The following is a 15,582-nucleotide window of genomic DNA, read 5'->3' on the forward strand; positions in this document are numbered from 1 at the left end:
ACCCATATATATAAGTACAGAGTACAAGTACAACCAACAAAGAAACACTTGAAGTGCATTATCATTGATTTTTATTATTTTTAATACATCAGAAAACAATATCAACTTTATTTCACATTATTTCAATGTACTATAAGGGGCCAAATCCATTCAACTTCTCTGGTCCTCTTTGCCATAGTAAAATGAATAAAATGTAATTTAAAAAGCTAGAGAACGCATAAACTAGGATATTCCTATGTTACTCTGCGCCAATAAATGGTGTCTATCAAAGCATAGAAATGGGACAGAAGTTGGTATCGGTGTGTTACGTTACATTACATTAATGGCATTTGGCAGACACACTTATCCAGAGCAACGTACAGTTGATTAGACTAATCAGGAGACAATCCTCCCCTGGAGCAATGCAGGGTTAAGGGCCTAGCTCATGGGCCCAACAGCTGTGCAGATCTTATTGTGGCTACACCGGGATTAGAACCACCGACCTTGCGTGTCCCAGTCATTCACCTTAACCACTACGCTACAGCCGGTGTTAACTGGGAGGACACACAGCCAGACCTTTCTAACTTTTATTATTGGCAAATTTAGATAAATTTCGGTAATAGGAAATAAAATGCATATGCCGTTCACGCTGTGGGGCACTCCTAATTTTTCAAGATTTTAAGAGGAACACCAGTGCTCCCTGACAAAAACCTTAAAGTAGAACCTTAGAGAAGTAAATATTCAAAAGCCTGCTGATGAGAGACAGAAAAACAAGACGAAAACCATCACTCCATTTTATTCTCTCCTGCATTACATTACACTACATGGCATTTAGCAGACGCTCTTATCCAGAGCGACGTACAACTTGCTCCACGACAATTCCACTACTCTGTTGCATGCCCCACACTTCTGCTCAGCAAGGTAAAGGGGAGCTGTAGTGTATTCTGCAACGGAACATACCAGAAAAAGAAGACTCATGTGTCATGCCTTTCAGTTCACAGCTGACAGTGTGATTTAGTGTGTGGGGTAACTGAGGGAAGTTATGTAAGATAATCTCACTTTGTGACTGGAGTTTGTATTTTTGCTTTGCGCTCAAACTCATAATTAACTGAAGTGGCTCCCTTCAGACATCTGACAGAAAGAAGAGCTTCATTTTGTGACTGAAGAGTCCTCTCTTAGCTGATTGGATAAATAAAATGCTTGTCGCGTGGATCTGCATATATTCAGGCATGGCATGAGCTTCTGAACACAGATGTTTCAGAAAGTACCATAACACTCTTTCCTTTACAAAAACACACAAAACCAGCCACCAGTGAGGATCAGAACAAATTACCTCCAAACTAATTAAAGCCACGGAATATTGAACCGGGCAGCATATTACTGATGAAGGCCAACTCAAAGCCTTAGAACCATCATAATCGCTATAGTTATTTGTGTTTCATCGTCACTCATTCTATAATCATTCAGCCGTCATTGGAAGTAGTGAAAACATTATCTACAGTAATAACACGTATTACCTAAATGTAAGGACTGCACAGGCTATTATTCTGTGCTAGAGATTAAGGTGGAGCTTATCTGCCAATAAGGCTACTTAAAATGCTATGGTAACCCTATGTTCTTTGTACCTAGTAATTACTTTGTACTAACATGTTCCCATGAATAATTTACTCACAGTCAACAAGAAATGCTACTTCTAATTTTGAAAACGTGTGATGCTGTTAATTCATAGAACATTCCAGAATGGAACATACAGTGCTCCTAGGGTAGAGAGGCTGTGTCACGTGTCACTATGGCCTTTATCTTGATGTGTGAGTAATGTAATCTTCATACATCTTTACAGCATGCATCCGAGATTGGGGAAGAACAGTGACACACGACTGACTCCAGTGTTACCTCAGTTCACCTCACAGTGACCTGTAATGGTCGGTTCTGTGGACTGCTGTACAATCACAACAGAAGCACAATACAGAAGATCCAGAGCATCCTGTGGGGCTAAGGCCGCAGGGCCTCCTAATAAGAGGAAATGCTGTCAATTTTATAATTTTATTTTATGTCAAGGCATGCAGAGAAAGATCAAAAACATGTGACCCCCCCCCCCCCCCCGCCCCCCCCCCGCCCCCCATACCTCCTCCCCCAGGATAAAACTGGCTTTCCCCCAGCTGAATTCCATGAGAAAATGCACCTAATTTGATTCCAGCTAATTTGATTGATCCACTGGAAGCTAAGACTTTGCTGATCGGCTTGCTTTGCACACATCCGGAATGGCTCTCTTTAACCTATGCAAAACCCTTCAATAACTGAACCTTTGAAAGATACTCACATTACAAAGCAACACTTGAGGAAAAGGGGTTAGAGGACAGTCAAATGATCGGTCTGCGGTCTTTTGAAGTACAGCGTACAATGCCCCAGAAATGGCACCCAGAGAATCTATAAATAAAAACATCAACGGGGTGGAAGTAATTAAAAAGCGTGACTTCCTGTTAAAGGACCGAGCTCTCCATCTCATGCGCCAGGGAGTCACATGGAGAAAAGCACCGTGAGAACGATCGATGGAGCCACGGGCCTGCCTCACAGAGCAGGTTTATCTGATATCTCAGTGCGTACTGCGGCAGCGGTCTGAGAGCAGGCTAGTGCTTATGCAGGTACTCTATCAGATCCTGCTTCTGAAGAAGTGCGACTACAAAACCTTCCATGTTGGTAAAAGGTTGTCGGAAATGCATCGATTTATTCGGTACGTTTTGATGTTATTCTTTTCCAGTCCAGGCCCTGGTCCATGTAAGGAAGCCCTGTTAACTGTGAGCACCCTTGACCAGTCATCGATGCTCAGTGACCAACACTATCAACAGGAATGGATCTAGAAAGTACTTGAGCAGGGGGAAAAAAAATCCCCCCCCCGTGTGCCTGTTGTACCCCATCATCTCCACCCAACTGACCGGTAGTTCCTGAGCAACTTTCACACTGTGCATCCACGAGAGCCAAAAATTGAGGGATGCACCAGATGTATATTGAAGAGATACCAGGAGTACAGTTACGCAAAGGCCCCTGGGAAACAGTCTGAAGGCACACAGCCGGGGAGGAGACAAGCAACTGTGAGCGACTGTGAGCAACTGTGAGCCTTCATATCTCTGGCTGACCTAACTCAGAAACTTCTCCACATTTACCCAGAAGAACCTGGGCAACAAACCCTGGTGCCGACATTTCATCAAAATAACTTCCTGGAGCTAAAGAAAATCTGCCACGGTAACAGGAATTTGTGTATGAGTGAGCTGGTAAGAATGCAAGAACCCTGCATATACATGGAGGACAGCATCAGGCAGATAAGAGTATTTGTGTGTATACAGAGAACAGCAGGGCTGAGGGAAATGTTGATGGATGCATGGAGGCTGCCATTCATGGGTCTGAAGGACAGAAAGAGGTCAATCTCAGGTGAGCCAGAGAATACCGGCAGAAGAATGATTCAAAGCCTTCTTACTGCAGAGAGGACGGCTGTTCTACCAACCCCTCGAGCTTAATGGACAAACAAACCATGCTGCTAACAGCAGGCCACACACCTCTAATGGACACAAGGGGTCCCTATGAACCCTAAAATCATATCTGTAAATAGCAATGGCTCAAGGCCAACTTTCAAAAGTAAACAACTGAGTACTCTTGGGTGGTGTGTCCAGTAAAAGCACTGGGTCCCCAGGCAGTGATGAGCCTCAAGGCTCAAATAAATCCTGAGCGGGCCAGTGGTCCAAGAGAGGGCTGAAATTCACCTCTTACTGCACAACAATGGCTTCTCTGGCCAACTGGTTTTAAGCAGTCGGCCGATGCCAGCTTTGTGGAGGAGTCCTGCAGTGCAATGGCTGCACAGCACAGCTGCTGGACTGCACACTGCACAGACTGAAAAGGCACAGGAATACCATTGTAATTAGGGGAAAACAAGTTCCAATGATTGAAATTCACCACAAGAATCATGAAGAGTATGGATCTGAAGCATTCAAGTCCCTGAGGCAACGCACAGGAAAATGAGACTAGTTTTACTTTCCAAAAAAAAAAAAAAAACCCTGCGTGCAGACTGTGAAGCTGTGTAGACCCGTGTTAAGTCTCTTCAAATGAAGACCCTTATCTAGAGAGCTTTCGCTTGGGCTTCTGACCAAAGGGAAGCAGGGATTGGTCATTTGATCTCTTGGATACTGTCCTATGGTCAGAGCTCCACATCTGTAGCTTCTGTCCTCGGTGCAGCATGTGCAAGGCCCTGGGGACATACTGCATGGGCTGGCTCTGAATGGAGGCTAGCTTCATTAAGAGATAATTATATTTTCAATTCATTTTTCTAAAGACAGCATCAATTTATGAACTGAGCAGGCAGTTCTTACTCTTTAAATAAAACAAAGCTACAATCGGTTATGACATCCTGTTAGAAAGAGTCAACACAAAAGCAAGTGAAGTACGTGAGTGAGTGAAGTAAATTCCTGTGAGTGAAGGACAAACACACAACAGGAAGTACTTTAACATCTAAATATAATATATAAATAGGTCTATTACCTGGACATAATGTCAAAAATCCATGGCCACATTAGGGCTGCACCGGGGCCCCAAGAGAGTGAAAGACACGGCCTTAAAAAAACAACACATGACCCCGCACTCCCTATCCGAACATCCCTGCTGGCCTTGGTTGGCGACAGAAAGGAAGTGGTTGGCAGGTGGTGCTGATTGATGGAATAACGGGTCAGGGGCCACAGCATTCCCCACATGCCTGCCAATCAGCTGTGAGGACAAGCTGACAGCACATGGTATGTGGTGTCCATGGAGACCAGAGGCCTGAGGAAGCAGCTGGGAAGCCCTGGGAAAGGGATGGAAAGAGGGCTGGCATTCCACACCGGACACAGGCAAATTCCAAAGGCCAGGAAGAAAGATGGACTGACAGACTGAAGGGAAGCAAGAAAGAAAATGACAGCCAATAAAGTCCTGAGCCATTCCAACAGGGAACACGAATGCCCTCCGTCCAGAATAGAAATACACGACTTCCTGAATCCTAACAGGTGCGCTGGCTTACTGCTCCACTGATACAGCTTGCCCTTTGACCCCCTGGGTGTTTGGTTACTCTGACCCTCAGCTAACTCCAGAAAGGACATGGATTAATTTTCCCTCCATTTCAGAGTCATCCATACTGGAACCTGATTTAATGCACTTTCCTGGACATAAAATAGATTAAAATATTTTGCTATTCCACTTCCTGTTGGTGTAAACTATGGAGTTCCTGCATACATTTTTACTTATTTATTGACTTTTTGTACAATTAGCTATTATACAAGGATACCAGAAAACCACATTGCTATGTTCTGAACTATACCTTCTTTTTAGAAGTCACTTAACTCTCCAAATTGTAATACATATGTAAATCTGAGTCCTTTATTCCAAGAGCTTTGAAGCAGCACCTCCATTGCTCATATACAGTGTGCTAAAAACAAAAGATTCAAATGACATTAATTGTTATTTTTATTTTTTATTTTTTAAACGGCAACTACATGGTCCCTTTAAGAAAGCGGAACGTAAACAATGACAAACTACCAATACTAGCAAACAGGCCATAGCACCTGGAATCTGTGTATAGCATAAATTTATACACGGTAATTACATAAGTATCAACTTGAATAAAACTGTGTCACATTCATGCAAGGAATCACTGTGTAATCTGTGTAAACTGCAATGCAGTACTGATATTCAGCATAGTGTTACGCTAACATAAGGAAGCTTATTGATGATTTTAGCTTGGCAGCTGAAACCAATGCAATTCTGTTTCCCCATTAAAAATTCACACTTGCTTGTAAAGACGCAGTTTGGTAATGCAGCTGAGCGATATGTACAGCCGTATAGAGAAGGCTGGAGAGACAGGAGGATGGAGACGAGAGAAAAAGAGCACATCACATCTCTGCCTGTGAATTCCCTGATACCTGTAACAGGAAGTCTGCTATTTTTAGCCCGCATGTAGAGTCGCTGTCAGTGTATTTTTAGCTGCTCCCAAAGGCAGAGCATTATACCGCTGGATAGACTAAATGAGAGGGAACAATTATTGGCGTACAAAGACCATGCTGGCTCACAGTAAACACAGTTGAGCCACTGGCTCCAATTTACTGCCCCTTATCTGAAGGTCTGAGGTCATATCTATGTACAGAGCAGGAAATGATAGTACCATGCAGTGTCAGTTGGCCAAATCCTTCCCCACGTCCATATACCACCTCTGCAGTGAATCGCAGATGTACTGTGGTAGACACTTCTCAGGCTAAAGTATTTATTTCCTGAACAAGTCAAGCCATCAATGGATGGTCTACACCAAAGAGGAGGAATATACTTGGGAATGCACATAAACTGCACTGAGCAGTTCACAAAGCAACGGAAACTGAAGTTTAATTACAGTTTAATTACAAGGCAGGGATCAGGGATCCATAGACCTATACAGTCCCTTCAAAAAGTACTGGAACAGCAAGGTGAATTGCTTTGTTTTTGCAATACAGTGAATGCATTTTGGGCTGAGAGAAAAATATGAACACAAGACAAGAGTTCAGAATTTCAGCTTTTATTTCCTGGTATTTACACCTAGATGTGTTAACCTACTTATAACATAGCAGCTTTGGTATCCGACGACTCAAATTTTAGGTGAGCAAAAATATTGGAACAGAGAGTATAAGTAAATCAAAGTAAATAAGTTAATATTTGGTAGCATATCCCTTGCTTGCAAAAACTGCATCAAGCCTGCAACCCATTCAGCAAACTGTTACATTCAAAAAATTTTATGCTTTTACAGCCTCTTTCAGATGTTGTTTGTTCCCGGTTTTTTTCCCCTTCAATCTCCTCTTCAGGAGGTGAACAGCATGTTTGATTGGGTTAAGGCCTGGTGATGGGCTTGGCCACTTTTCCTCCCTAATGAAGTCCTTTGCTGTGTTGCCAGTGAGTTTAGGGTCATTGTCTTGCTGCATGATGAAGTTCCTCCCAATTAGTTCTCCGTAAGCTGGCAGACATAATGTTTTTGTAGACTTCTGAATTCATCCTGCTGCAACCATCATGAATTACATTGTCAATTAAGATTAGTGAGCTCATTCCAGAAGCAGCCATGCAAGCCCAAGCCATGACACTTCCTCCACTGTGCTTCACAGATGAGCTTGTAAGTTTTGGATCATGAGTAGGTCCTTTCTTTCTCCACACTTTGGCCTTTCCATCACTTTGGTAGAGGTTCATTTTGGTCTCATCAGTCCATAAAACTTTGTTCCAGAACCTTAGTGGCTCAACTCTGTACTTATTTGCCAATAGTAATCTTGCCTTCTGATTCTTATTACTGATGAGTGGTTTGCATCTTGTGGCATGACCTCTATAATGCTGTTCTCAGTCTTCTTCAATTGGTTGATTGAGATACCTTCACCCCTGCCCTATGGAGATTGTTTGTGACGTCACTGACTGATATTTTGGGGTTTTCCTTCACAGCTCTCACAATGTTTCTGTCATCAACTGCTGTTGTTGTTTTCCTTGGTCGACCTGTTCGATGTCTGTTGCTCAGCATTTCAGTGGTTTCTTTCTTATTCAGGACATTCCAAATTGTCGTACAAGCTATTCCCAATGCTTGGTTTATCTTTTCTAACACAAATGCAGTCTTCACAGGCAAAACCCAAGGCTAAAACCAAGAGTAGAAATCCATAACTATATATTGTTTAACCAATCAATCAACAGGACACATCTGGGCAACAAGAAACACCTGTCAGTCACATGTTCCAATACTTTTTCTCACCTAAAAATTGGGTGGTCTGATACAAAAGGTGATATGTTCTAAGTTGTGTAACAAATCTAGATTAAAAAAAAAAAACACCAGGAAATAAAAGCTGAAATTAGATCTGTCATCTCGTACATATTTTGTCTTCAGTGTATAGCAAAAAGAAAAGAATTGACCTTGCTGTTCCAATACGTTTTGAAGGGACTGTACATTCAGCAATATGGCCACTGCCTGAGTAGAAACTATACACGTCCCTGTTTTACTGCCGTTTTACTGCCATACTTCGTCTTTCCTGTGTGCTATAAAACTCCAGACCAGTGTGTACGCCTGGCTGCCATGACTCCCTGTAAGGAAATGTCACACGTCAAGCTTTAGAATGAAAGCAAACCTCACCTATCTTTAGAGATTTCCGTCACAGAGTGTCATTCAAGATCACCTGGTATCTGCACATCAAGGCCATTTAATACACTGCACTGAGCTCCACAGGATATGGCCCGGGACACACACACACAAACACACACACACACACACACACACACACACACACACACACAAATTACTCTGTTAATTAGTGATACAGCCCGGCGGGGGAAGTAATTATGTGAAGGAAGACCCAAGAGACTCCACACGTGAGCTTGCCCTCCACAGCAAGACTACGATAGATCTGCATTCAGAGTCACTGACAATGCACAGTAGTTCTGCACGTTTTTAAGATCACTCAGAAACCGAGAGGCACCCCCCCCCCATCCCCACAGCAGAGGAAGCACACCAGGGAGACAGTTTGATGGGCAGACCGGATGAGACCCCCATGACAGGCATTTAAATGCCATAGCTGCCCCTAACCCCCCCCCATGTTGAGAAGAGGGTGCAGCATGCTCTGGGGGGCAGCCAGCACATCGGGGGTCCTATTAATAGGCAGCGCCCCCCTCCTGACGCAGAGCCCCTCCAGCCTGTGAGAGCACGTGCCTGAATGGAACTGCAGGAAGGCATGCCCCAGCGCCAGCCAGGCAGGGAACGCAGCCAAAAACACACGCCAGGTCCCAGGGCCCGGAGGGGCCCCTAAACACAGGCCACACAGGGGCCCACACGGCCCAGCTCCCCGCTCCTCCCCAGTCTATTTTTACAGTCTATTCTACAGCCACAATGTCGGCATTTGGTGAAAACATGCACCATTTTGGGCCATTAATACCGCCAATGTGAACATTACATTGTAGTGCTGAATGGTTTAGTGACAAGGTGACTGTTGTCAAGACACCACTTTGCAGGACATATGTGCAGAACACCTGTAATATAGAGGGGGAGATTGTGATCTTGGACCAGGTTGGTACATTGCGATCACAGGCTGCACAGAACAACAAATTGTTTTCCAGGACATTGAAAAAATGTCCTCATTATGTAAGACTTTTCCATGACTGGAATTCCAGATTTTCCAGGATGTGGGAACCCTATCATAATCCAGTTTTGTTGGATATCAAGCACATTTGTGTTTCTGAGCTGGAATGGGGTCAATAGAAAAGACCTGGCCACCTTTTGGCCTGATTGTATCTGTAGTCATAAATGAGTGCGCCTGTGCATAGCGTGTATGTGCGTGTATGTGCGTGTGAGGCAGTCCCTAGTCACATGCATGGCTGACCACTGACACCACCCTCTTCTCGTGCTCTTAGGTATGTAAGCTCTACTGATATAATTGACCTTTTACATACAGTGACCGGTGAGGTTTATAGCCAGACTGTTTCATGCATCGCAATATGTATATTCATTGATGACATGCATCACAATCCATTCATGGCAAGTGAGCAGAATCTCATTTAAGTCTTCATATCACCATCAGACAATAATTTACCTCAAAAATGAGACATATAATAACTCTCAAAATCACATCATACTCATATATGTAAATGCATACACAGTTGTATTACATTACTGGGGAGTGAGATTTTCGGTTGTTGAATCAGCCCAAGAACACACAATAAAACACAAAAAATGTTAATGAATGGATTAAAATGGTAAGCAAACAAACCCACTCAGGGCCAGCTTGTCAAAACTATCTAAAAGGTCTGCAGCACCCTCTGGCGGATACTGTTGGTGTTTTAGGTTAGTTCATACGAAGACCTAATTCTATCACATCCATGCACATTACAGATTGGGTAATTCTCAAGTGGGTTTAAATGTTGATTTCATGAATGTACATCCCTATGGTGTCCAGGATATTTGTTGTGTATGTAATAAGCATGCCAAAAATGAATAAGGATACACGGTGTCGTTCATGTGAAGCAGCATTCAGCTACTTTAGTGCAAATAGCTCCCCCTTGTGGAGAATCTTCAGCCTGCGAAATGTGAGTGAGTGTGTGTGTGTGAGTGTGTGTGAGTGTGTGTGTGTGTGTGTGTGTGTGTGTGTGTGTGTGTGAGTGTGTGTGTGTGTGTGTGTGTGTGTGTGTGTGTGTGTGTGTGTGTGTGAGTGAGTGAGTGAGTGAGTGAGTGAGTGAGTGAACTGCATAAGTGACTTATCGTGTTGGGGAAGAGAACGGGGCTGAACAGAGGGTGTACACGCATGGGTTCAGAGCATGAGAGACTTACCGTGTAAGGGAAGAGGACTGGGCCCACCTCAACGATCTGCGGGTCTGCAGACTGCGTGTCCGCCACCGTGGGGCTGATCTGAGGAGAGGGAGGGGGGTGAATAACCATACAGCAGGATGCCAAAATGGAGCAGCTGCTCACAGACCACACCATCACACCAGGAAACATAGCTCTCACACTGGGCTTCCCCACTGACATCAGCAGGACATCGGGCAGGAGTGGGCTTTCTTTTCTGTTTTATTGGACAGAAAGCATACTTAGTTCGAGGGCATTCAGTGCAAAACCAAGCTCAACAGCTTCAGTGGTGGCTCAATATATCACAATTATAAAAGGCTTAGCTGACAAAAACAAGCCATTTGTGGTGCCTGGCTCCACGGACATAATACAATTTGATTAGAAGAGTCGAATAAAAGCCCTTTGAAGATTATTGAGCGTGTTCAACTTTTTTTCCTAATTCTTTGTTCTAGCAGCCAAAGAAGAAAATGTATACAAATCGTGTATCGGTTTTAAGCAAATCTACTTTGATGTAGTGGGGTTTGATCCATTTCCAACGGAGAGCGATCAGAGGAGGGCGGATTCATGGCTCACCTGGATGGAGCTGGATGGCGCGCTGTGCAGGTGGGAGCTTCTGGGAAAGATGTCGTTGACGTGCGGGGACGGATCTGGGTTCAGCCGCCTGCGGTGCCCCTTCAGGACCTCCTTGTAGTTGAACACGTCAAAGTTGGTCCGCCACAAGAGAACCTGGAAGAAGCACTGCGGTGAAAAGCCAAACCTGTACAGACAGCACTGCGGTGGAACATGGCCAGATGAACCACTGGGGCTCTTTGGAGGGACTGAGCCCTCACTCATTCCACAGGGAGTGGAAGAAACAACATTCATTACAGTCATGTCTGCAGGTAAGGTAAAATTGCTTCTTGCAGCAGTCCCGTTTCAGTTACATGGTGTGATATTTTCTCCCCTCTTACCTCAGAATCACTGCCCCCAGAAGCGAAGAGATCACCCCGGCGAGAAAACTTCACTGTTAGGACGGGACCCTGAGGAAGAGGACTGCCATCATGATCATCAACCTCCAAAGCTTAATAATCACTGAACAATTTGCCATTCAAAACCATGTAAAAAAAACACTTGGCATGCTGTTTAGATGGATAATTACTAAGTTTGCTGACACAGCTATCTTGTAAGAGCCTTATCATTAGTACAGACAATGGGCTGAGCTGGCACAGATAGCTTTTGTTTGACTTGATATTAGGACACACTGGAATTGGACCTAGCTCTACAGTAGGACAGGGGTATAATGAGCAAGTCTGGTTCCAGCTCTAGAGTGGGAAACTGGTACAATGAAACAGCTTTGTGTATTCATCAACAGAATCAAATCCCCTTGAATCAAATAGTTCAGAGGAGTTAGTCAATCTGTGCATCAGTTACTTGTGAAATAAACATTTGGCAAGAGTCCATATTGACAACACAGTACCAGTACCTTGTGCCCATGGAGGGTATAGATCAGCCGGCCCTCAAGCAGATCCAGGATCTTCACTGTGCTGTCACTGGAGGCGCTAATGAGGTAGTTACTTGATGGGTGGAAGGAAAAGCAATTGATCCCCGCACTGTGAACTGATCCAGAGCAGGAATTCAGCATCTTATCACTAATCAAAATGTCAAGAAGTAAAAACAGAGCCATTCACCAATTATGCAGTCAATGCTGCCATTTTGGAGCCATTATATGTGCAAAAACCAATGGCCGTTGAATGTTTTCCATTGGTCAGTAAAGAAAGAAGAATGTTGGAAAATATATTCATAAACATAAGATCATGGACAAGTGTTTAAATTCAGTTAAGTTCTGAGCAAAGTGCCTAAGTATTTCACATTTTGTGTCTTAATTCCTTTAATATGCCACACAAACAGGGATGGATTAATGCACACAAGAAATCCCCAAAGGAACAGAAACAGTGCTGAAAGGCCTCCAATTCTCCCTATAGCCCATGTTTTTGGCTGGTCAGTACCTTGGTAATGTTGCAGTAGTTTGTTGGTGCGTATATCCCATATTTTCAGCGTGTTGTTCGACCCCGTAGAAGCAATGCAGGTGCCGCTGGCATTGAAATCCACAAATGTCACAACTCTAGAAAATCAGTAGTGAAACAATTAACATGGACATGAAAGCTCATTTGCTATTTCATTCACAAAATGAAGGGCAACCGTAATGTACGCATTGCAAGCAGTAACTAAAAGAATGATGACCCATGCAAAACAGCTCATAGGTGTATTAGATATAGGAATCACCCAAGCGTACTCATCTCATGAAAAACATTGGAGCAAGTAATCATTCCTATTCAGCAGCTGTTTAAAGACACCACATGTAAAAACATAATACTTCACTTCTGAGATTATTAATTATTAATACAACACATGCACACATAATGCAAAATAATTGTGTTTTTTTGCATAATAAAATAGCTAAAGGCATTTTGAGCCACTTTCATATGTGATTACATACATTCAGATTCAGCAAGAAATTGTAATGCATTCCACTTCATAAATTAATCTACTTCATAAAATAATCTGCTTGGAAGTCTACAATCTTCCAAAACAGATGGTAGTCTTACAGACATATTGTGCCAGACTACCTAACAGCGCCATCTCATGGACATTCTGATTATACACATACATTCTGGCACACATATATTCTGGCACACTTCCAGCTGATTAAAGAGGAGCAGCTGTGCTCAGATTAGCAGATACTTCTTGTTTCCTGTTTAAACCCCAGTCTGTCTGCATGTGTCAACACCACACCATGGACAAAGGAAGTGATGTAGCCAACATATTAATCCTCAATCAGATATGCATTATGTTCAACCAAAGGCAAACTCAGAAAAATACAATCCAAAATAAGTGCACAGGGACCTTTGTCTTGCGTTTACTATTTTGGGGCTTTAAGGAAATTCTATGCACATACATCTTAGACTATGTGCTGTATTACGGACAAAGCCATCATATATAAACTGAATGTCCCCAGATTAAAGCATGGAATTAGTAGGAACAATATAAACATGTCACATGAAGTAGACAAGTTTCATCCATTAATTCTGGCAATCCTCGTGCTGCCACATGATTAAAATCCGGCCCCTACCCTTCACTTTCGGTAAAGGTGTTGATGCACTGACGCGTGTTGGTGTCCCAGAGGCGCACGGTCTTGTCGTCACCGCAGGAGACGATCAAACGACCGTCCGGTGAAAAGCTGAAAAATGAGAAGGTATGAGATCACAGAACCTGCTCTCCTTCAGGCCAGCGGGAAGCCAGAAGCGGTCCACCACAGGAAATAAATCCTTGACAATTAATAAACAACATGGCGTAAAAGGGGACAAAGCAGAATTCATTGTTACATATATTTTTATGTGGTGCATTAAACAATGGGAATATTACAGGGCACAGTGTCATAGGGCACATAGTATCATGTAGAAACAAAATAATCAATAATAAATGTTGATGTGGATAGGGGTCATTGCTAAATGACTAGATGGAAATGCTATAATGAAAGTAATGTGAAAGGAGGCAATGTTGCTTTAGTGATGGAAAAAAAATAAGAATTCTGTCTGTGCTACTCATTCTGCATAGGGTACATTTAACAGGCAAAATGATGGGAAACCGTTCTGAGGAGTTGTGGTGTCAATTCAATTGAATTTGAAGGCAATCGGACATATCCAAGTTCATCAGCACACCATCGCTGCACCCAGCATTGCGTTATCCTGATCATACGACCTGATATGATCAATAAATAACCTTATTTGACAGAAAATAACAAGTGGTATAGCTGATGGCGCACCAGACTAATCGCTAAATGAGTCAGAAGAAAGCAGGACGGCCTGGAGCTGGGGCTCTTACCGGGCGCAGCGGACCCAGTTGGTGTGCTGGTTGAGAGAGAACAGGAAGCGTTGCCGGTGCACGCTCCACACCTTCAGGGACTTGTCATCAGAGGCGCTGACGAGTCTCTGGCCATTATGGGAGAAGCTCACGCTGCGCACTGGGGCCAGGTGAGCCTTGAACACTGTTGATTCCCCGTTACTGGAAGAAACACATGCCCATAAAAGACTTGAACAAAGAGTGGGAATAAATATGCATTTTGGGCCATTCAGCTTTGGTGCCACACATATAAAATAGTGTAAATTTTAGCAGTGAATTAAGAAACCCTGACCTACTTCAGTCACAAAAGTTACATACTACTCTTTTCTGTCAGCACAATTCCAAATCTGGAAAGAAAAACGCTCATTCAAGGTCATCCAAGAAAATGTCTTACAATGTAGTGTAAGTATGTATGTATCTGAGATTATCTGAGAATTTATACACAGTTCAGGGAACAGTTTCCAATTTATACAACAAATTTGACTTATTTTCAGGTAGAATCTTTTGAAAAGTGCTACATACATTGGTGATGATGCACGTAAAAGATATCATCACCAAATTATCCAGCTAGACACTGTATCATGGTTCATCATATTTAGCCCAGCAATATCTTTCCAAGTTTACCATAACTCACAAGCGGGGTGTCCACAGTCGGACGGTTTTGTCTTTGGATGCAGAAACCACCAGATCACCACAGGGGGAAAACTGGACACTTGTGATGGCATCACGGTGTCCAACAAACCTCAGCGCCTTGGCCTTGGGATTCAGGTTCCAGATCATGAGGTTTGTATCCACTGAGCCTGTAACTGTAAATAGAGAAAGATGAGAATGAGATTGAACAGGGAACTGTGTCAGTCTTGGCAGAAGCCACATCATTTTGCATGGGGTCTAAGTAAGGGATACGATGCTTTCTTAGAGCCAACATACCCACTTGGTTGTTGTTTGGACTGAAGTCAGCAGACGTGACAGCACCCTTATGACCTTTAAATTGTCGTTCCAGGGAAGGATCCTCCTAAAACAACAACATTTTCACCATATTGGTTTACCAAGTCATATATTCAGTTAGTTAACCTTACCTTGCTGTACGGTGCCGACTCGTACACTAGCTATGACGTTAGTTACATGACATCTGATTGAACAGTAAGGTATCCAATATGAAGATCGAATAACATTCAGTTCGGTGTCAGTGTAAAATTCACAACTAGCAATGCCATTAGAAAAAGACGTACACACTTTGTCGAATGTACACATTGAATCTGCAAGCAAACTGCTGTCTAGTTATACACACGGGACTGTTGTCCATTCATACAGGTTAGCCATATAGCGTTACAAGGTTACAGCTACGATATTGGAAAGAAGTTAGAAATCCTCATTCGCTTGCAACTTCT

At 43.2% G+C, this 15,582-nt stretch overlaps 1 protein-coding gene across 3 annotated transcripts in view; it reads right to left on the reverse strand.

Annotated features, from left to right (window-relative positions):
• Positions 1–15,582, reverse strand: part of poc1b (POC1 centriolar protein B) — a 29,842-nt gene that overhangs the window by 12,839 nt on the left and 1,421 nt on the right. For all 3 annotated transcript variants that reach the window (XM_061252108.1, XM_061252107.1, XM_061252106.1), the window contains exons 2-10: positions 15,122–15,206; positions 14,829–15,000; positions 14,177–14,356; positions 13,425–13,532; positions 12,301–12,416; positions 11,778–11,911; positions 11,266–11,334; positions 10,889–11,041; positions 10,301–10,378 (exon numbers count right to left, since the gene is read on the reverse strand). In XM_061252108.1, coding sequence (XP_061108092.1) covers positions 10,301–10,378; positions 10,889–11,041; positions 11,266–11,334; positions 11,778–11,911; positions 12,301–12,416; positions 13,425–13,532; positions 14,177–14,356; positions 14,829–14,974 — 984 coding nt within the window. In that variant the 5' untranslated portion in view covers positions 14,975–15,000; positions 15,122–15,206. The remainder of the gene's footprint in view (positions 1–10,300; positions 10,379–10,888; positions 11,042–11,265; positions 11,335–11,777; positions 11,912–12,300; positions 12,417–13,424; positions 13,533–14,176; positions 14,357–14,828; positions 15,001–15,121; positions 15,207–15,582) is intronic.

Source organism: Conger conger, chromosome 8 (assembly GCF_963514075.1).
Source record: "Conger conger chromosome 8, fConCon1.1, whole genome shotgun sequence".
In the NCBI taxonomy this organism is placed as follows: Eukaryota; Metazoa; Chordata; class Actinopteri; order Anguilliformes; family Congridae; genus Conger; species Conger conger.